The sequence below is a fragment of the Argentina anserina genome, chromosome 3, assembly GCF_933775445.1.
Source record: "Argentina anserina chromosome 3, drPotAnse1.1, whole genome shotgun sequence".
NCBI classification, from domain to species: domain Eukaryota; kingdom Viridiplantae; phylum Streptophyta; class Magnoliopsida; order Rosales; family Rosaceae; genus Argentina; species Argentina anserina.
Genome location: NC_065874.1, coordinates 31,477,230 through 31,500,971, shown reverse-complemented (window position 1 = coordinate 31,500,971; position 23,742 = coordinate 31,477,230). Strand labels below are relative to the sequence as shown.

At 39.4% G+C, this 23,742-nt stretch overlaps 2 protein-coding genes across 2 annotated transcripts; one reads left to right on the top strand and one right to left on the bottom strand.

Moving 5' to 3' along the window:
• Positions 1-399: 399 nt before the first annotated feature.
• Positions 400-1,992, bottom strand: LOC126787493 (putative pentatricopeptide repeat-containing protein At1g12700, mitochondrial). The gene has a single exon (XM_050513367.1). The coding sequence runs from the start codon at positions 1,987-1,989 to the stop codon at positions 400-402; it is 1,590 nt and encodes a 529-aa protein (XP_050369324.1). The 5' UTR covers positions 1,990-1,992.
• A 9,375-nt stretch (positions 1,993-11,367) lies between these two features.
• LOC126787492 (shewanella-like protein phosphatase 1) lies at positions 11,368-17,037 on the top strand. Its single transcript, XM_050513366.1, is given in 11 exon segments — positions 11,368-11,382; positions 13,522-13,635; positions 13,795-13,874; positions 14,970-15,102; positions 15,191-15,326; positions 15,411-15,586; positions 15,740-15,771; positions 15,773-15,814; positions 15,943-16,012; positions 16,772-16,811; positions 16,814-17,037. Coding segments are annotated over 11 exon segments (882 nt in total). The 3' UTR covers positions 16,858-17,037.
• Positions 17,038-23,742: the final 6,705 nt, after the last annotated feature.

Below are 23,742 nucleotides of genomic sequence, written 5' to 3'. Positions count from 1 at the left end.
TTGACTCTACATGATACAAACCATGAATACCCGGAAACTAGTAAGCAGTGTTATCAACAGAAAGCTGCACCATCTGCATTAGAAACTAGAAAACGGAGAAGCTGCTGCTACAACCTTTCATAAAAGTAACAATTAAGATATATAGGGTGGATGTTTTCCATACCACGCAGAAGACTCAATTTGAAATCATCATTAACAGACCCATATACTTAATTGCACATTGGCAACCTAGAATTAAAATCATTAACATAAAGCTAAGGTCCTAGACTCCCAGCTAATCACAGTGATTGCAAATACTATATATAAACAATTAAAAAAAACAGAACCGGATCCACAGAATCCTTACAATGAAACTAACATATCTGGCCTTGAGAGAGTTCAAGAAATTTTTTGTGAACCCTATACAAAAAACTGCAACAAAACCGGATCCACAGAATCCTTACACAGTAAACCAATTATCAATTCCGTAGTTGATGCATCTGCATAGAAACCACACTTCTTCATTTCTTCAATAAGTTTCACAGCCAATGATGTCTTGTTGTTATTTAACAAGCCTCTGATAATGATGTTATAGGTGCAATCATCTGCCGGACATCCTTTCCCTTCCATTTCTCTCAGCAACTTTTCTGCTTCAACTAATAAGCCCTGGTGACAAAGTCCCTGAATCATTATACTGTATGTTCTCACATTTGGCTGAACTCCTCTTGACAACAAACTACTGAAGATATTTCTCGCAGATTCTATATTTCCAGCTTTGCACAAACCTTCAATAATTATATTGTAAGTTACAACACCAGGTTTCAATACGCTGGCTTCCATCTTTTCAACCAATTTTAATGCCGTTGCAAGTTTCTGGTTGTTACACAGGCCATCAAGTAAAATACTGTATGTTTGAAGATCTGGAAGCTGGCCGGAACAATTCATCTCAGAGAACAACTTTTGTGCCTCTTGTAGTCTCCCCACTTTGAAAAGACCATCAATGAGAGTGTTAAAAGTGACGGTATTGGGAACTAGTTCCATACAATGCATTTCCTTGAAAATCTCGTAAGCCTTATCGACCTTTTTGGCCTTGCAGTATCCGTTGATCAACGTGTTACAACTCCGGACATCAACCATAGAGCCCTTGTCAAGCATAAAATCAAAAACTCGTCTGGCCTCTTCCATTTCCCCACGCAAACAGTAACAGTCCATAAGTGAGTTGTATGTGATTGTATCAGGCTCAATATGTCTCTGAATCATCATTTTAATCATTCTAATGGCTTCCACCACATTCCCTTCCTTACTACATGTATCAACCAAGGTATTGAAGGTGTGGACATCTGGAAAGACACCTTTATGCAACATTTCTTCGAGCAAACTTGCAGCTTGTTTCCACTGGCGTATAATGCAAAGCCCGTGAATCAAGCAGGTGTAGGTGACAACATTTGGAGCAATCCCCCTGCTGCTCATTTCAGAAAAGAGCGTCAGTGCTTCATCCATGTGTGTATACTTGCATAGGCTGTGAATGATGCTGCTATAAGAAACAACGTCAGGCATGCATCCTTGTTTTTCCATCTTACTCAGTAAAGTAATGGCAGCAATGTTGTTTCCCGTGTTGCAGAAGCCCTTGATAAGAACATTGAAAGTAACCACATTGGGCTTACAATGACCTTCCTCCAGCATTTTGACTAAAAATCGTGAGGCCTCAGGCAATTGATTGTGGAGAACAAAACCGTGGATGAGAGTGTTGAAAGTGGTGACATCATGTTGGAGACCCAACTTGAAGGAATTCCCAAAGACAGATAGACTGAAACCTATTCGATTCAAATGGGAATAGCATTTGATGATAATAGACAGAGTATAATGATTAGGAGAAATTCGATGCAGAAGCATTTGTTTATAGAGGGATATGACTCCTGGGTATTGTTTCAGTTTCACAAGCTGAGACAATATCTGATTGAAAGGGATGACAGGAGGCCGACGACGCGAGTGAAGCATTCCATCGAACATCTTGCGGGCATCATCAGCATTACTCACTTGAGGTAATTTGGTTCCTCTTGAATGAAACAAAGCCATGGAATTGTTGATAGTAGACGAAACCATACCTCTTGTGCTGCGCCTGACCACCATCGCCATCATCAAAAATTGAGCTTAGCTTTCTTTATGTTCTCACCCCTCTGTGTTTTTCTTGGGTACAAGCTTTTTGTTTTGATCGAGTCTCTCGGCCTTTCCTTCCTCTATATATATTTATTTCCTTCGATATTGCATTATTCTTGGTTGCAAAAAGTAATAAATAATGACGCACTATTTTGTTCTAGGTCACATCCCACATATTGTACAAGTCTCGGGACATTTTGCATTTTTCTATGTACCCCTGTTTTGCTCATTGATCATGTGTAAACGTAATACTAATCAAAGTGCAATGTAATACTGATCTAATTGGTGTTCCGATAGTATTAGAAATTATCCAAAATTTTGAGAAATGTATCGAGGCTAGTGTGACACCACCTAGCTAGTTTTAGGAGATTTTCTGATGGACCGTTTTAAGGCCATCAATAAAACCATATAAGAGATAGTATCGTTATAAGTCGGAAATTGAGGTTAGACATAAACTATTATTATTTACAAATATATATTAACTACATGTATTATATACATTTATATACAAGTTGTCTTAATGAATTTGAGAAATTATTTTATCAAGATTCAAGAAAACATAAAGAAAGAAAACCATATCTACTATATATATATATACACACACACACAATTATATACACTTGATCACCTCCCCTACAAGACAGAATAACACAAAGTCATGTAATTGAATTGCCTCACATCATGTAGCCTTAAATTAATCATGCAAGTTGAATATGAAAACCGAATTCGAAGTATATTCCGTAGCGGCTATATACTACATATAATTTTCTATGATATCCTAAGTGATTATCTCTAACCCTAAAGAATTTCATGTAATACGTCACGTTAATATGTAGCGCATCCATTCAACATATAACACGATCATTAAGATCAAAGGAAGAATTCAGACATGCAAATCAATTATCCGTAGCAGCTTAATAAATATACATAGACTTTTATTTTGTGTTTTGAGCATGTTAATTAAGGAATCCTTTACCTGGAGAGATCTTGCAGAAGAAGTCATTTTCAGTAGAAGATAGAACCCTTTACCCTAAAATTCGTCCATGTGCTTTATGGGGTCAGGCCATAAATAGAACTTTGGTCCACAATATTATTTTCAGTCAAACTAACTTTTACTCACTAAATCGAACATAATTTCTTCAAAAAAAAATTATATTTTTGCGATTTCAATGGCTATGCAAAGTATACTTATAAGGTTTTCCATCGATTTATTACTCATAATTTTTCTCCATGTAGTTTGTCCGTTATGGTCCATCGAAGTTGACTGTTCTACAAAGACAATTCTAGATTTTCAGGTTTCTTTGCTCCTTTTGGTCTTTTAAATTTATCTTTCTCTTATTTTTCTCCAATGAACCTAAAGACAATAAACAAAGTTTAAATGAACATTATTAAGAGAATAACTTAGATAAATATAAATGCGAGAGGTAACATATTAAAAACGTTGCATTATATGCTCTTATAAGACTCATCAAATAATTAAAATCAAATAATTAACTGTATAGACAATACTTCCATATAAGATTGCTAGTATTAATACATGTGCTCTAAACTAAGCTGAATGTGGCATTGATTCTCTTGATCAAGTAGAACAACAACAGAAGTAGAACGCCAATTAAACTATGTAGGATCAAAGTAAATGAGCCGGAGCTGCTACTGCTTGGAACAGCAGGGGAACTAAGAGCAGGGAAGGGTTGAAGGTCGCCGCAATAGTATAAGCTCGATTCGGAAGAATAGGGTAGTCATCTGGAGGTTCGTAATGCTCTCCATCCCCATTGAAGGAAATTCTTCTTGGGAAAGTCCATCCTTCTGTGAATGTGAAAATTCCTTCATCCTTGTGCAACAACATTTCTGTACGTTTGTGCGAACCCTTGGTCTCCCGAGGTTAGTATCATATCGATCGTTATAGTATTTGGCTATCTGATGCCCCAAAACATGCCCGTATCATCTGATAATGTATTGGTTGCTTATCAATATATATAGTACTAATATTCAATCGAACTTAAAAAATGTAGGATGAGATGGAGGAATTGGAGGACTTACGGATGTTTCCCCCAACGTTTTTTTCCACCCAAGTTGAAAATCTGAAAAGCTGCCTGACGCTTCTTAAATTTCGGTGCTGAACAACCAAGTTCCAATCAGAATAGTTTTTTACAAAATTGAGATTGGTTATCGTGATCTTCACCCTCCAATATTCATTGCACTGAACTTGGATGGGGCACATGTAATGACCTAATTTTTCGGAATAAAATTATTTGAATTTTTAGAAATTAATAAAGTTTGTAAAATTAATAAACCGCATTTGTTTCGCTTCGCGACGTTATCAAATCGAAAACGGAACCGTCGTCGGAAATCTAAATTTGAAAAACATTATGTTTCCGTGACGCGGGAGTCGACTTTTACTCCGTCGCTCGTTTCTGAAAACTTCATTCACGAAAGTTGTAGAGCTCATCGGAGGAGGAGGAGATGAGGAGGCGTGAAGGGGGCAGGGAGGCGGCCTGAGGCCGTACAAGGGTAGAGAAGGAAGAAATGAGAGGTTTTGGGCGGTGGTGGGCAAGCCACGCGCTGCCACTGTGGGGAGGCGCGTGAACCCCACGTGCTGCATCATGCGGCGGCGCGTGAACAGTAAAATTCAAACAGTAATTTTTTGTGAAAAGTGATTTTTATACGGTGAATGTAAAAAATAATTTACGTACAGTTAATGTAAAAATATTTTACGTACAGTAATTGTAAAGTAAATTTTGGAGGGTAAATCGGTGATTAGTATTTACTGGCAGTATTTACTATGAAAAGTAATACGTAAACATTACATATATGAAAAATAATACGTAGACAGTACGTATATGGACAGTAAAACATTAGTATTGTTTCGACATTTGAGGTTTTACGTAACGCTTCTAAATCAAGTAAATGATTCACTTGCGGAATTTTGGAAATTACGCTCAGGATTATAAGGTGAGTAAAATCTCACAGTGACGAATCTACCCTTAGTTGAGATTCATAATTATACTTATTTAAAAAGATTGAACTATGATATAGTGGGTTGTGTATGTGTGTATTTGGTAAAATCGATACATATATATGGGTTGCTATATTATATACTGTCACATTTTCGTTTGCAAATAAGTTCATTTATAGCATTGATATTTATTTATTTGAGCATGTCACTTGGTTTTGTACAATAACATGTGATGATTGTTTTGTACGTGGTTTTAACTTGAGTTATGTTAAAACGTTTTTGTTGTCTTCGAACCTGTCTTCGGACGTGTTGGTATGTCGGAACCTAGCCTTGGCCGGGCAACACATACGATATAGTTAGAGCTCTAGTCTGTCTGCCGGTGTACAGACATGAGAGGTAACAGATGGGTTACCGGCTTATGAGTACCCATATTTTTGGGATTATTGGGTGACAGATGGGTTTCCCAATGCCTGTCGGTGTACTGCATGAGGGGTAACTGTTTGGGCCTAAAATAATACCCTGGTATTATCTAGATTCTTTAGGCTCGTGGACCGGTTATTTTGGGAAAATCTATCGAAGAGAAAGATTACATTCCTTATTGGAATAGATTTCGGGGACTAATGTTGTATAGAATCTAAATTGAATAAGGAAGGTGAATCCAAATCAACTAGGAGGTTCTCAAGACTTCATCCGCAAGAAAGAACAATCTGTGTTCTCTATATAAAGGGGTCGAATGTGCAAAATAACACACACACAACGTCAAACAAACTATCGCGCAACCGCATAGTCAAGTCTTCCCACGGAGCAAAAGTCTGATTAGCTTCGGCAACCAAGTCTCCCATCGGAGCGGAGCTACCCAGATGTACGCCTCGCGCTGCATGTAGCAACAAGTCCGATTAACCTCGGCAACTAGAGTCAAGTCCATCGAGTCGCTAGCCTAGCTTCTAGCAAACACAAAAGTCTACACTAGTCAGCAATTCCCTACAGCAGGAGAGTCCCGCTATCAACGACACATTATAAGCTCTGTTTTTCCCCAAGCGGTCTAAAGTAAGATGGACCATCTACTTGAGGTGGAGTGAAAGGTACCTAGCAACTCTGGTTGTGTATTGGTCATTCGAACTTCATCGGTTTATCAGCAACTGCGGAACAATCGTTTGAGAAGAAGACAGTACGTGAGCGCAATCATCATCAACAAAGCAAGAGTTGTACCTAACTCAAAGGTACTGGCACGCCAAGCGACAACAGAGAACGAAGGTTAGAACCATCTAGGGTTCAAAACCGGGGCTTGCTGATTGTTCTATGAGGAGATCTTTTTCCCAGCTCGAACATTTGGCACGCCCAGTGGGACCTTGTCAAGATAGCAAGCCGGAATCCTTACTCACGAGGATATCCTCCTTGCTCGAAACCAGAGCACTCGCATTGTGTTCCTCACAACACAACGACTTGTAGAGGTTTAACAGTGGTTGAGGCATTATTGAAATTTGGAGTGATGGTGACACCGGAAGACATGCAAACAGCTTTCAAGGAGTTGACAAAGGTAGTCAAGTCATTGGAGGAGTCATTCGGCGAGCGGATGACTGCGGTCGAGAGAACGTTGGATAATGTGTCGCAACTACAGTCGACACAGGGTCAGCGTCTGGCTTAGACCAACGACAGATTGAAGAAGCTGGTCTTGGGTGCTAACGAACACGCGAACAATGCTCGTTTAGAGTTTGAAGGCCAGGACGAGGGGTTTAAGCAAATCGAAGAAGCGTTGGGGATACAACGGACTGTCACCGGGCTTTACGAGGAACATAATCATGACAAGCCTAAGGCCACCAAAAAGGCTGAGTCCAATAAGAAGGTTAACGCCAGTGACGATGACGCCGGTGAAGAGGATGAGGCCGGTGACAACAATGATGCAAAGCCTATCAAACCCGCAAGGAAAAAGAAAATGAAGGCTAAAAATGGAAAGTTCACGTTTGGAAGTTCAAGACGTTCAAACACATTCGAGTTTGAAGTACTTCAGAGGGCAGTGGCGCTTCTTCAGCCAAGCGGGAGACAAGAGCACCAACACTAGTTTCGTCGCGAGTGTCGTGATGAGCATCGAGAAGAACCTGAGAAAGAAGTAGAAGGGGGCCAAATCCTTACCAAAAAACAGGTTCAGAAGATGATCCAAGAGAGTGTGAGGACCATTCATGGTCATGCTGCCGCGAACATATCTTATACAAGTCCATTCCCAGAATGGGTGACAGACTTTCTCAGGAGAGGGGTCCGAGAATGCAGCTGAGCACATCTCTCGTTTCCACAGTGATTGCGGGCCATATGCATCTGATCCAGTCTTCAAGATAAGGGCTTTCGGTTCGTCTCTGTCGGGATCGGAATTATCTTGGTTCTCCAAGTTAGCACCAAGGTCCATTTCAGATTGGTCCATGCTCGAGACAATGTTTAAGACGACTTTTGGAAGTGTTGAGCCTGAGGTGGATTTGTCATCTTTGACTTCCATGTATCAACAACCAATGGAGTCGGCAGTAGAGTTCCTGAAGAGGTTCAAGGTTCAGCAAGCAAAGTGCAGAACACCACTTGCGGAACAAGATGCCATTCGCATTGCTATAAAGGGTTTGGAAACCCGTCAGCGGGCCAAACATCATGATGCCTACTTTTCTAGCATGGCAGACTTAATGAACAAGGTAGGATCCTACCAAGTGTTCCTCAAGGAGATGGAAGACAGTGCTATAGTTCCAAAGGGTCCACCTGTGTCCTATCACCCTGGTACTCTGAAACCACGTTATGCAGTTCCATTTGGAACTAAGAGGGTTTGCACTATCTATTCGCATGTAGATCCTTTCTACACACCATATTCATACGAAGAGCAGTGGGTTGAAGAGGTAGATGATGAAGTAGCTGCAGTGGAGCTAGCCGGAAGACAAGCATTGAAGTCTAAGGCTTTGAAGATGTCTAGGGACCCTGTCAAGATTTCTACAACAGCATTCACCAAGCCTGAGTACGAGTCGTATACCTACAATGCTCACAAGGCTCCAGAGATTCTGGATGAATTGTTCGCGAGTGGAAGAGTGAAGCATGATACTGCAATGCTTACTGCAGCGCAGATAGAAGGGAAGAAGTACTGCAAGTTCCACAACTTGTTTAATCACCACACAGCCGATTGTGTTAAGCTCAAGGATCAACTGCAGACCTAGATTAACAAAGGCATGCTTGGGTAGATACTGAAAGAGTTGCAGCATGGGTCGATATTAATCCCTTCCCTACAGTGTCAATGGTGGAAGTTACACCATTAACAACACCTTTGAAGACTCATCGCCCTTCTAAGTTTGCTGAGTACACTTATGATGCTTCATTGACTCATGAGATCTTGGACAAGCTTATTGCTGAGGGTGAAACCATTGTACCATGGACTGAGTTTCCGACTGTGGAAGAAGTTAAAGGTAAACGGTATTGTAAGTTTCACAACGTTTGGACTCATGATACTCGTATTTGTATACAGCTCAAGGACCAGGTACAACAGTGGCTAGATGAGGGAGTGTTGTCTTTTGCCTCAGAGCCTAAGCCGGGTAGGAAGACAACAACGAAGGAAGTGCCCGTGGCGAAGGAGGTTGCAGGAGCCAAGCAATCTGAGCAGGGTAAACAAAAAGGTGTAGTCCAGAGCAAGGAACAAAATGTAGCAAAGGCAAGAACTCATGTCCTTTGCAATCGATGCAAGAAAAAGTGTTCTATAAACTGCGACAATTCTAGTAGACACGAGGAAACCAGAAGACATCGAAGGCCTCACTCGCCGACGAATCGATACGAGAGGGAGAACCCCAAGAAAGCTAGAGTTCAAAAAGACACTTACGCCCAAGCGCTAAAGAGGCCAAGCTCAAGTCTTGGTGGGGTCGCGAATGGAAGGAAGCTTTCGACAGCCTTATTGCAGAAAAGAAGAAGATAGCACGGCTATATGACAAACGCACGAGAGGTCGCAGCTTTGTAGTTGGTGACTTAGTTTGGAAAGCTTGCTTGCTCTACAGTGAACGAGTTGATGGTCGTGGTAAATGGTCTGCTAAATGGGAAGGTCCTTTTATGATTGATTGAGTAATGGGCAAAGAAGCTTACTACCTTCGTAATACTTATGGGAATGTTCACAGAAATCCTATGAATGGTCGCCATTTTAAGAAGTACTTCCCTACTGTTTGGGAGTATGAAGATCCACCGGCAGCGGTGCAGGCCAAGTAATTGGTGTTCTGACTTAGTGTTTCCTTGGTTTTCATCCTTTCGACCAAGTAAACAGGGGGCAACACCATGGATAATCAATACTTGATGGTCGCAAACGTTACTAATGGTCGCGAGCGTTGTCGAAACTCGCAAGCGTTACTGATGGTCGCGAGCCCAGAAATTTTTTGAGTTTCTGAAACGTTATGAGTTTCTTAATCATGCTCCGGAAATTTTTGTAAAAACATTGGACCAATACCTGTGGTCAAGAATTTAGTGTAGCTTTTGTTACGTACAAATGAAACAATACAAGTGTTTTGTGAAACAAGTTGTGTTTTATTCATATGGCTTTGTGGCCAAAAACTTTACACAAGACCTATACTATTACATATAAGCTTTAACAAGCTTTATACCATCTATGCTAGGTGGAAAGGTCTTCGCGGTTCCTCCTGTTCATCCCACCACCTCGAGAAACCTGCGATTGAGCTACACCACTCGCGGCCAACTATAACCAGCTTGGTGCCAAACATAGGTTCTAATTGGAAGACTGGTGGTAGCATGAGGGATCCAGAGCCTTGATTTGTACATTTCTCCCCGCACTTTGTTGGGCAAGGGAGATTGGAAGATATTGCACATAGAAGATGCAGCAGCTCGCGTCCCGTATCAAAAGAGGTACGAAACGAGCATGAAGCACCAATTGGCTCTGGTCCTAAATCTGGCTACCTGCTTCCTGATGCCCGGCGATTAAAAAATGTTGAACGGGGCTTAGGAAGGGCTGTCATTTCCTCTCTCACTTGTAATCCTTCACCAGGAACAGCTCATAATACAGGGCAGTTCCCTAGTGCTGAACTACAAAGAAGGGAAGATGTGAGGGTGGAATAAGACTCCCACCTCACATTTGAGGGAAGAATAAGACTCTCAAAAGTTGTTACAGAGTTTGCAAATCTGGGAGATAAAACTTAAGAAACCTAAGGGGTTTCAGAGGAAGAAATAGAACAGACATTTTTGGAGGCTACAAAGGGGAGTGTTTTGTGTTCTTGCCTTAGGGTTTCGTTTTATAGTAGAAGAAACTTGGATTCAAGGGCTGAGATTAGAAATACAGATTTGGAGATCGCGCCCGGGATTTATTACAGCAATAGTGGTCAAATTGAAACGATTTGTGCGTTTCCCGAAATTGATTGCTCATGTTTTCGAGAGTTTGCATGCAAACTTGGACGGTGGCGAGTTAGGCTGGGCTCTGGCCTTGGGCCTTTGCTTTGATTTTTTATCGGGTCAAGGAGACTAAAATAGGGTGATCAGAGAGAGATAAACCATAATTACCATTACTAAGTTACTTCATTGTTCAAGCTACATTCTATGTCCGACAAGGCGGATATCTAAAAGTAGTTTGCTAGTGTCATTGGCTTTGTCACAAATCAGGTTGTTGATCCTCCTTTCCTCAGCATCAGAGGCTGCTAGTTGCCTTTTACGCTCTTGTACTTGGGGGGGGGGCAGCACTTCTTATCTCTTCCTCCACAGCCTTAAGCTCTCTAGCTTGTTCAGCTTCAATCTCCGCTATCTTTGCTTCTATTGCAGGTTGTTGTTGCCGCAATGCATTATGTTGCTCTGAGCGACTGGTCTTAGCATGCTGAAGCTTGGTCTTAAGTTGGGCAGGGCCTTGAGCAATGAAGTTTCTAGCAGCATCATTGTGTTGCGGCCGACTCTGAGATTGGTTCTTCAAAGCTTGACATTCTGCCAAAAGGCATAGAATGGTTCTTAGTGCCTGCTCTGCCTTCGTTACTAGGCTGGGGTCAGGTGAGCGTAGTTTGAGGTAGTGGAAGACATCTTGGACCTTAGCCAGGCGCGCCAGATCGGCTAGATCCTCAGCGGATACATCTGCAAGTTGTGCTCGGGCCTGGACGAGTTCTGGAGACTCGAGGGGTGTCAAGGTGATGACAGGACCCAGCATATCGTCTAGAATATCTTCCAGAGATGGACTAGAGTGACTATCTAATGGATCAACAACTGGTGTCAATCCAGAGGCTCCAACAGTCAGCATGATTTGAGAGTTGGAAGCGTTCGTGATTGCTACAACCTGCAGATGGTAAAGAATGGTTAATAAGACAGTTAAGTGTTTACAGAAAGAAAGGAAAACGAAACATATAAACCAAGAGGTGGTTAAGTGTTTTACCCCATCAGTTTGAGATTGTTCTGGAGAGATTTTGAGGTAGATTGGGGAGGGGGAGCGGAGAAGGAAAAGGAGGATTACCGCCGCCTAGAGGCGGCGCGTGTGAGGGTGTGGGGTGGCTTGGAGGAGACGTGAGACAGAAGGAAGGAAGAATGGAGGAAGGAGGATGATTTTGGGGCGGCGGTGGCATCACACGCGCCGTGGGTGGCGTCGGCGAGTGAACCCCACGCGCAGCCTGACGACGGGTGGCGCGTGTACCCCACGCGCCGCCACGTGCGGCGGTGTGACAGTGTTTCCGATAGGGGTATTTTGGTAATTTACTTAAATGTAAATGTAAATTTTATTTACTACGGTAAATGTAATTAAATTTTACCTTCAGTAAATGTAAATATAAATTACTTTCAGTAAATGGAAAAAGTAATTTGTAAAAGGTAATTAGTAAATTTTATTTACTGAGATTGTATTTACATTTAAATAGTACGTATACGTACAGAAATACGTATATAATATTTATACGTACAGAAATACGTATATAATATTTATACGTACAGAAATACGTATTAATTATATATTTGTACAGTAACCATGAATAGTAACAGTGAACAGTAACACTGAACAGTAACTTCGTAAAACCGAAAATTACTGAACAGTAACCGATTATTACAGTTTTGGCATTTAAAGGTTTACGAAACGATTCTAAATTCTTTTCTTATCTTTTCAAGGTGATCGTTGAATCAAGGAAAGGAATTATTTTCGGGAATTGTGGAATTTCGCTCAAGTCAATAAGGTGTGTAAAATCTCACATATTTACGAATCTACCCTCGCGGTGATTCAAGATTTTGCAAGAGTATTTAATAATGAATTACAACATGTATACAATTTAATGGATTACATATATACTGTATAATGGTAATAAGTACATATATATATAGTTCACTTTATTATATACTGTTATTGATTCATTAGAAATGGTTATTTCGATGACGGAAGTTTGTGTATTGAGCATGTGTGGTGAAATATGACATGTATAAGATATAGTGGACTATATATGTGTTGTATAAATGGTAAATAAGTACGAATATATATAGTTTGCTATATAATATACTGTTATGATTTAATTGTGATTATATTGAGCATGTGATTTGAATTGTACAATATGATGTGAGATTATTGTACGTGATTTTTAACATTGAGATTGTTAAAATGTGAATTGTCTTCGGACCTGATTTTTGGTACAATATGATGTGAGATTATTGTACGTGTTTGGCAAGTCGAAACCTAGCCTTTGGCCGGGCGAAAGTTACGATACAGTTAGAGCTCTAGTCTGTCTGCCTTAGTACTGCATGTGAGGTAACGGGTGGTTATCTGCTCATGGGTACTCAGATTGTTTTGGATGTTGGGTAGCGGGTGGCTATCCAATATCGGCGGTGTATTACGAGAGGGGTAACAGATATGTACCAGCGTTCTTGGTACCCGTATTATAAATGCATTTGGGTAACCAGAAGGGTTACTTAATTTTCTCATGAGCGTTTCATTTCATATTCTTTTGGGACAACCAGATGGGCTGCCCATTGACTCATGAGGGCATTTATATTTGTTGATTTGTGATTTTTCGTATATTTTGATATGCGAATTATATTTTGATTTTACTCATACGAGCTATAAGCTTACCGGGTTTGTGTTTACAATCCCGGTGCACCAATTCGATGGTGTAGGGGATAATTCCGCATGTGCTGATTAGTGGAGGTTGAGCGACGACTCCGGAGGCTCGAAGTCGTTCGTATCCTACTTGTGGTGAGGTTTTAGCGTGGATTTGTGTGTGAGAATTGGTGTGATTCTATTTGTGAGATTTGTGAGTGATTTGTGAGGATTATTACATTTCCATTTTATGTATGGATTATAAATTTGGGTTGTAATAATTGGTTTGTCTGAGTCGTATTGAGAACTCAGAATTGATCCGCTGTGACATTTTAATGATTTCGATTTTATTTGAGATTATTCTGTGTTTAACGACTGTAGAATTTTGAGTTTTTAAGCTCTAAATTTTGGGGTCGTTACACTCTCCATTTCAACTTAGGTATTAGTTCAGCTTGGAGATATACTTGATCGAGGTGAGGACGAATTAGCCATTTTGTCATTGCTGCGATCCTTGGATATCCAGGCTAAAGCTGAAGGTGGAGCAGTTTTTCAGGTTTGTACAGAAAATTTGATACTGTTTCTCTGCTGTACTAGCTTTTGTGAAATGCCAATTTCATGTTATTCACTGTACACTAAATTTAAAAACTATATTTTCAGTTAAATCACTTAAATGCAAAAATTCAATGGTGTTCTATTCCTTGTAATGATTTAGGTCAATGGAAATCATGAAAGCATGAATGTCGAAGGGGATTTTCGATTTGAGGAGAATGGAGGATTTGATGAGTGTGTTGAACTGTTGATTTCTTGGAAGAGTTTTTTTCATCAACAGTCCCTCAACTCTGGTGTACCTACCAATGTGATACCTCAACTCTTAATCGTACCAATGTGATACCCAGACTCTAGTATTGCTATCATTGAAGTACTTCCGTCAGTTTTTTTTCAACTTCTCCGTCATCTTGGTGACGTGGCAAGTACGTGAGGCCCACAAAAAGGGTTAAAAGACAAAATTAACCCCATCTGAGAGAAACAATGTTTTTCCGGCCCTTTACCTTGAGAAAGACACCCAACAATTCCAATTTTGGCGCCAATTTTCCCTCCTTACTCCTTAATTTGTGTCTCTTATCTAAACTAAACAACTACCGCCAACCAGTCGACCACAATCTGATAAAACCTAGATCAATCTCATTTTCTATTTTTACCCTAGCACTTGTTAAACTAACAGAATAAATATAGAAATTTATATGGAACATCTCATTTCCACAATCTCATAAGAATATAGAAACACATAACTTAACGAAATTCAAATACATGTGTTAAGTACCATTAGTTGCCACCTTTTATGTTGATCTGCCATGATTTTTGCTTGTAAGAACTAATGGTACTTAAACATGTAGTTGAATTTCGTTAAGTTATGTGTTTCTATATTCTTATGAGATTGTGGAAATGAGATGTTTCATATAAAATTCTATATTTATTCTGTTAGTTTAACAAGTGCTAGGGTAAAAATAGAAAATGAGATTGATCTAGATTTTATCAGATTGTGGTCGACTGATTGGCGGTAGTTCTTTAGTTTAGATAAAAGACACAAATTAAGGAGTAGGGAGGAAAAATTGGCGCCAAAATTGAAATTGTTGGGTGTCTTTCTCAAGGTAAAGGGCCGGAAAAACATTGTTTCTCTCAGATTGGGTTAATTTTGTCTTTTAACCCTTTTTGTGGGCCTCACGTACTTGCCACGTCACCAAGATGACGGAGAAGTTGAAAAAAAACTGACGGAAGTACTTCAATGATAGCAATACTAGAGTCTGGGTATCACATTGGTACGATTAAGAATTGAGGTATCACATTGGTAGGTACACCAAAATTGAGGGACTGTTGGTGAAAAAAACTCTTCTTGGAATATTTGGATGACTGTAGAAATGACTGGGACGAAGCTTTTGTTGACTGGATTGGTGTTTCACGAAAGTTAAAAGAAGATAGGAAAATGCCTCAAAATTATTGGGATCCATGGAATCTAGTCAAGGTACTGAAGTCCTCTACTTCACCTATTAATTCTTTTCAGCTGCTTTATTGTTGTTGATTTTAATGATTTTTTTTTTAAATTAGGACAGAGGCAAAAGGGTGTGATTGCCAGATCAATCCTTCTAAGACCAGGTGGTCCATTGGCGTGCGAGTTAGCGCGGCATCCTGTTGTTCTTAAGGTCAATGACTGGCTTTTCTGTCACGGTGGTCTTGTTCCTCACCATGGTAAACAATAGTCCTACAGTTTGATGGAAGTGGCTTCCATGTAATAGAAGCAATGTTATTCATTTCTTGTTTGGATGTCCACAGTTGCATATGGAATTGAGAGAATGAATAGGGAAGTATCTCAATGGATGAGAGGCCTCAGTAAGAGTGAGGACGATCCTGAGATCCCTTTCATAGCCACAACGGGATATGATAGTGTTGTTTGGAATCGTTTGTACTCAAGAGATCATTCAGATTTCGATGACTACCAGAATAACCAGGCAAGTAACTAACAATGCTTTAATTTCATTACCTTTGAATAGGGAGTGTAAGAACTAGTTCAGCATGAGTTTGTCGGATAGTTTATTGGTTCTTTGATTGACTCGTATCTTTTGTCTTGCTTGGTGGCTTTGAAAAAAATAATTATCGGTCAGATACACTATATTCTTGAAAAGACACTACATGCAGCTGGTGGTAGGGCATACTCCTCAAACCGTAGGGGTAAACTGGTATGGTTCTATTATACTTTCTGTGCCCCCCATCTCTTTTATTACTTCAAATAAAAGTGAATTAGATTCGACGGGTTTTCCTCACCTTCTACAGCCTTAATTCCCATGTTTATGCATTCTCCTTGCAGTAAATACGATTGTAGCATATGGAGGATTGATGTTGGAATGTCAAGTGGAGTTCTTAATTCAAGACCAGAGGTAAGCTATATAGTAGATGCAGGAGACATAGAAAACGAGCACGCATGATTCATAAAATTTTATAGTAACAGCGGTACAACTGTTTATTGTCTGATATTTCAAACTAGCCAACGAATTAGATGATCCATGTGCTTATATTCACCAGTCTAAACCATGAGGCGTCCCAGAGCTCAATATCACGGACCTAGCCACTCGGCTGCCACACTTGGTCCGTGCGGCACTCCATCCCCATGGAGCCAGCCTTATCCAACGGGGCAATACACTGGTTTCGCCCTGCCTTGAGCTCATCAGGAGATCAGCTTCAGACTCCTACCTGTGTGTAGGGCGGCCAACTCGCCTCTTTGACGTTAAGTCCTCGACTAGCGACAAGCTCTCCGAATGTAACCGGGTCGGCATGCCTGAACCCCTCGGAAGGAGCAGCCATATATCTCCCACACATTAAATCTTGGAGCAAATCCCACATATGTTTGATGTTCTTTTAACCAGCGACGTCCACGACGACACTCTCAAAATAGGGACGTGACATCAAGCTCACTTCCTCGTTGTCTTATAACTTGTCACAATACAGTTGAGTTCTGTATGAATATTTTGACTTTGTTTTACAATTTACAGGTTCTTTTGGTTAGGGACAACAAACTTTTTTTTTTTTGCAAAATAAGTTTTAGTGGCTATCCTATATAAGGATATAATGGAATCAGCGATATCATAGTATCTGCCTTATACTATCTTTCTTATAAATGTTGACCATTTGTTTTACAGGTTCTTGAAATAATAGGCAACAAAGCAAGAGTTATCAGAAGTTGAGGGATAGCTTCAGTGAACTCAATGTTGTTGATTACATATAGTCAAGCAAGCAAGTTGCTTTCATGGCTCAAATTGTTTATACAACAGAAGATTAATCGACTCTGATGAAAGTTTAGCACCATTTTTGACAATCTTGAGAGCAGAAACAGAAGAGCGGAGAGGAAAACCCAGCTATTGTATCATATATCATACATATATACACAAAACTGAAGATTGCGTGATGCAAAAGAACCAACTGGATTTTGCATTGACTCAGTTTGATGAGCTACAGATATTCTGTTATCTGGTCTTCATCGTAGAGATGTGTTCGTGTGTTAGTTGTTTCTTGTTAATATTTACATTCTTTTTTCAGGCGTTCAGCTTTGCTTGTAGATCATGTAACTTGATTTATTGAATATAGATGAAAGTTATACTGCAATGCATGTTTCTTGTCTTTATAGAGTGATCAATAGCGCCTGAACAGCTAGGATTTCTTTTGTAATAGTTGGTTATTAAACACTACTTAGTACTCAGGACCGGCCTTGTGACAAAAAGACCTCAAGGCGAAAAAAAAATTACAGACCCCCTTAGACAATTCTTCTTCTTCTTCTTCTTCTTCTTCTTCTTCTTCTTCTTCTTCTTCTCTCTCTGACTCTCTTCGTCTATTTCTCTCTCTTTCTCTAACTTTCCCTAATCCGCTAATCCCCGTGCAAACCCCTCACTTTTTTTTAACGTTAAAATACAAATAGATAGATAAATTAGTAAGTAAACTTACATCAGTGTTGTTCACCTCGATCAGACGATGATGATTACAACAATGGAGCTATTGTTTAAGTCGATAGATGTCGTCCTGGCATCACTTAAACTCAATATATCAATCTATCTGTTATCCATGACAACCATCAACCATAATGTCCATACATATATGCTATCTTTTTTCACCTGATAGATATTCGAGTTTTTGTTTCATTCTTTGCAAGATTTCAAAAAAGGGAATGAGCCGCTCGTAACCACCTGTTGAGATTTACATGATGAGATATTATCACATTTTGATATGTCAAGATCCAACACGGGAAGCTCAGAAGCCACTTTGCTCAATTCCTCATTTTGGAGGCCCCAGTGGTAGGTCTGCTTCGCCTGTTGGAAAATGATTAGGAAAACTATTTAAAACCAAATTTTAATTGATTAATTTAATTAAGTTAAACTTATAATTAATCAAAGATGAACATAGATTTGAGTTCTCGATAATGAGGGCTACAAGATCATATGTTTGGTTGTGTAATTTGGTTTGTGGGTGAATAAGAAATTGTCACTCAAAGATGGCTACTTAGAATGAGGGAAATGTGTTTGTCCCACATTGGAAAAAAAAGTGTTGAAAAGATTTTATATAGAATCCATTGTGTATGGATTGTAAAGTGTGTAAGACCCCTTATACCCTCTCGCGCACGTGCAGGGGGGTGCAAATCCCAGGTCACAAGGGAAACTCGTGTATGCCCGTGCAACCTGCGGACACGAATGCAACACCGAATTGAGGGTCGGAACGCAGATCCTTTTTGCATTTCTGAAAATTCGGTTTTGACTTTTAAAATTCTCTTGACTGTTCAGATTCTTCTTTTGTAACAACTGTGTGTATGTAACTCATATATGTTGTGATTTTTTTATTTCTATAACAGCCATCTTATTCATTACTGATTGCAAATCCTCACTGTATAAATAGCCACCATCATTTCTAGTTTTTCATCCATTCGAAACACAATCCTCTCCCACTCTCAAAGTTCTTAGTTTTTCTCTGGTGATAGAAAGATGTACCTTTTGAGTTCGTTGAAGGTTTGCAACTTTCTAGAATTGTTTAGTCATTATATCCTGGGAGACAAGCGCCGAGCATCCTTGCACTGGTAGAGGAGGCGTAAACGTCTTAAGGACAGTTATTTTGGTTCAATTTCTTTTCGTGTTCTTCGTTATTAGAGTTACATGTTTGGTTTCTGATTTATAATTATTTATAATTCAGTTTATTAAATTATATATGCATTATATCACTGCTTTCTCTAACAATCTTAAGACATTTATTTTTTATATTGCTTATATAATTTGTATTCGATATTTATCTACAAATGTTCAAGTAAACTTACACTTTGTGTGTGTGTTTCAGTTTCCGAAAATGACTAACAGAGAAAATTCTGGAAATGGCAAGGGACCTTTGGTGCCAACTGTGTTTGCTGCCCCCATTGTACCTGTCTCAGTATCCCATGGAGAAAAACCTGAGAAGTTCAACGGTTTGCATTTCAAAAGGTGGCAACAAAAGATGATGTTTTATCTAACCACTCTGAATCTGGCAAGATTTCTGACGGAGAATGCTCCTGAGTTCAAAGAAGATGACCAAGGCGATCAAGCAAAGATTGCTGCTGTGAATGCATGGAATAATTCTGACTATTTATGTAGGAATGGTCTAGCCGACTCATTGTACAATGTGTACATTAGCATGGGAACGACAAAAGAGCTATGGCAATCCTTGGAAAAGAAATATAAGACCGAGGATGCCGGCGCCAAGAAGTTTATCGTGGGCCGCTTCCTTGATTATAAAATGGTGGATTCAAAGACCGTGATGAGTCAATTCTCTGAGATTAAGCTAATCCTGCATGAGATTCACGCTGAAGGAATGCAGCTAGGTGAAAGTTTTCAAGTGGCATGTGCTATTGAAAAGTTACCACCTACTTGGAAGGACTTCAAGAATTATTTGAAGCACAAACGAAAGGAAATGACCATGGAGGATGTAGATGTTAGGCTTCGCATTGAGGAAGACAACTGAGGATCCGAAAAGAAAGCATGGATATAATGGCGTCTCTGCCAAGGCAAACATGATGGAACATGGTCAAGGTTCCAAAAACAAGAAAGGCAAGTATCAAGGGTCCAAACTAGGGCCGAAAGGAGCCATCTCTAAAAATCCAAGGTTTGAAGGCAAATGCTACAACTGTGACAAGACTTGTCACAAGTCCGTCGACTGCAACAAACCAAATAGGAACAAAAAGAAGTAGACAAACCTGATTGAAGCCGTCACTCAAGAGGTTGCTGACATGAACCTCTGTTGCATGATATCAGAGGATAACATGGAAAAAGTCAGTGATTATGACTGAGGACTAAATGACTTAGAGCTATGGTATGACCAAGCCAAGTTTTTGGATTGATCTGTAGAACGGAACTAAAATTATCGAATAAATTGATGTATGTTCTTAAGGGTTTATGAGTATAAAACTCAGTGTTGACAAATGTGTTTTGTCTGAAATTGATATAGAGCAATGGGTGGTGGATTGTTTATTGTCAAAAACTAGTTATTACACCTATATAAGTCTTCCTAATTTATGGCAGTGAAGAATATAATATATGTCAATTAACATGCATAAGTGTAAACTTGTGTAGAGACAAAACTGACTAGATCATCTTTCCAAAGTGTTGAAAGAAACACTGAACCCCTTGATCTGATTCATACAGATATGTGTGATTTAAAATCAACGTTATCTAGAGGGAATAATAAATAATTTATTACCTTCATAGATGATAGCACGAAATATTGCTATGTGTATTTGCTAAAATCCAAGAGTGAGGCTATAGAGAAGTTCATTCTCTATAAAAATGTGGTTGAGAACCAACTCAACAAGAAAATTAAAGCACTAAGAAGAAACCGAGGGGGGTAAGTATGAATCGCCATTTGTTGAGATTTGTGCTCAGAATAGGATTATACATCAAATGACTGCTCCATACTCACCACAATCCAATGGTATAGCAGAACGCAAAAATCGTACTCTAAAGGATATGATGAATGCTATGCTACTCAGTTCTAAGATGCCACCAAACATGTGGGGAGACGCGATTCTCAAGGAAAATTACCTTTTAAATAAGGTGCCCAAAAAGAAAGAAGAGAAAACTCCATATGAGTTATGGAAAATGAGAAAACCATCCTACAAATACTTAAAAGTATGGGGATGGTTGGCAAAAGTAAAAATTCCTAAACCTAAAAAGGTGAAGAATGAGCCTAAAACAGTTGATTGCATCTTTATTGGATATGCACATAACAGTTTGGCTTATCAATTCATAGTCCACGATTCGAATATTCCTAAAATTCATAAGGATACGATAATGGAATCGAGAAATGCATCCTTCTTTGAAGATGTATTTCCACGGAAGTCTAGAGAGGAATTTAATTCTTCTAAACGGGCACGTGAAGACAACCGAGCCGAAACTGATGATGCTCAGGATCAAGAATCTGAGTCGGAGTCCGAATCTGAGTCGGAGTCTGAATCTGAGTCTAAGGTTGAACCTAGACGAAGTAAAAGAGCAAGGACCGCAAAATCCTATGGACCTGACTTCCTGTCATATATGGTTGAAGGTGATCCCCGTACCTTCAAAGAGGCAGTCAGCTCTACTGATGGTCATATGTGGAAAGAAGCAATCAAAAGTGAGGTTGATTCCATCATGCAAAATCACACTTGGGAATTAGTGGATTTGCCACCTGGGTGTAAGCCTTTGACTTCCAAGTGGATTTTCAAAAAGAAATTAAAAGCTGATGGGTCAATAGACAAATACAAGGCTAGACTTGTTATTAAAGGCTATAGGCAAAAGGAGGGTTTGGATTATTTTGACACTTATTCTCCTGTGACGAGAATAACCTCCATACGGATGGTATTTGCAATTGCAGCGTTGCGCAAACTTGAAGTACACCAAATGGATGTAAAGACGGCTTTCTTAAATGGAGATGTAGAAGAAGAAATCTACATGGAACAGTCAGAAGGTTTTTCTGCTCCTTCTCAGAGTAAGAAGGTGTGCAGATTGGTTAAGTCATTATATGGCTTAAAACAAGCACCAAAACAATGACATGAGAAATTTGATAATGCCATGATCACCAGTGGATTTAGAATAAATGAAGGTGATAAGTGTGTATATGTCAAAGACACTGAAAATGGATATATCATTCTATGTCTGTATGTGGATGATATGCTTATCGTTGGGAGCAACGATAAGATGATCAAGTCCACTAAAGACATGTTGAATTCTAAGTTTGACATGAAAGACTTGGGACTTGCTGATGTCATTTTAGGAATTAAAATTACGAGAACATCAGAAGGGCTTGTGTTGAGTCAAACGCACTATGTGGACAATATTCTTGGGAAATTTAACAAGGAAAGTTCTGGAATGGTCATAACTATTGTAGATATGAATCTACATTTGTCCAAGAATAAAGGTGAAAGTGTTTCTCAATTAGAGTATTCAAGAATAATTGAGAGTCTAATGTACTAACAAGTTGTACAAGACCAGATCTAGCTTATGCGGTTCATAAGCTAAGTAGGTACACGAGTAATTATGGAGCTATGCATTGGCAAGCGATTGGAAGAGTACTCAAATACCTAAGGTATACTCGTACATATGGGTTGCACTACACATCATATCCAGTTTTTATAGAAGAGTTCACTGATGCGAACTGGATATCTGACATGAAAGACTCAAAGTCTACTAGCGGATATGTATTTACCCTAGGGAGTGCAGCCGTGTCCTGGAAGTCCTCAAAACAAACAGTTATAACTAGATCCACAATGGAGTCTGAGTTTGTAGCACTAGACAAATGTGGGGAGGAAGCAGAATGGTTACGCCAGTTCATAGAGGACATTCCTAGATGACAAAACTTGTGCCTGCGATTGGTATACATTGTGATAGTCAATCTGCAATTAGCAGGGCACAGAGCAAGATATATAATGGTAAGTCTAGACACATTCGTCGAAGACATAATACCATTAGACAACTACTCTCAACTGGAGTTATCTCTATAGACTATGTAAAGTCTAATGATAATATTGCTGATCCTTTAACCAAAGGGTCAAACAAAGAGTTAGTTGAAAAATCATCGAAGGGAATTGGATTAAAGCCCATTGGAAATTAAAAATTACTACAGTGGATACCTAACCTAGCTCACTGGAGATCCCAAGATCTAGGTTCAAAAAGGAAAACCAGATTGTGGAGATTAGTTCGGATCACTGTGGGGAGTTCCCCAAGTCCATTCCTATGATGAAAAAACAGTGATACCCGTAAGGATGAGATTAAGCTAAAACTTTTAATGATTCTTATGCGTTGAGAAATCGAGCAGAGTAATGCGGGTTACTCTTAATTAAAAGATCACCTATGCAAGAGAGAAGTGAGGCCGCTTCTAGGGGAGTTAATGAGGGCATAACTCTTATCAAACTACTTGCAGAACCAGACGTGTGTTCCATGGCCAAAATGGGCACAAAAATGAGAACCGAAGTGTACCAGAGAGACTCCTGTATGAAGTATGTCATCATTTACACAAATGACGAATAGTTCAAAGACATCGCGTCTACTATTTAGTTAGTAAAGTAAACATACTCTCATAAGGGAAGGTTCAAAGGGTGAAATCTACCTATCCTATGCAGGTTTCAACCGTAGAAATCTATCACCAAATTCTATCGATTCTTTGATGGCCAATTTCATTCATGTGGGGAATTGTTGGAAAATGGTTAGGAAAACCATTTAAAACCAAATTTTAATTGATTAATTTAATTAAGTTAAACTTATAATTAATCAAAGATGAACATAGATTTGAGTTCTCGATAATGAGGGCTATAAGATCATATGTTTGGTTGTGTAATTTGGTTTGTGGGTGAATAAGAAATTGTCACTCAAAGATGGCTATTTAGAATGAGGGAAAGATGTTTGTCCCACATTGGAAAAGAAAAGTGTTGAAAAGACTTTATATAGAATCCATTGCACACGCAGGGGGGTGCAAATCCCAGGTCACAAGGGAAACTCGTGTATGCTCATTCTCTTTACTGTTCAGATTCTTCTTTTGTAACAACTGTGTTATGGAGAATTATAACAGAATTGAAATCAGTGTTTGTAACATATGTAACTCATATATGTTATGATTTTATGGTTCAGTGTTCGAC

Excerpts from the sequence above, each read along its gene's own strand:
- LOC126787493 (XM_050513367.1), bottom strand. The coding sequence starts at position 1,989 with ATGTTCGATGGAATGCTTCACTCGCGTCGTCGGCCTCCTGTCATCCCT.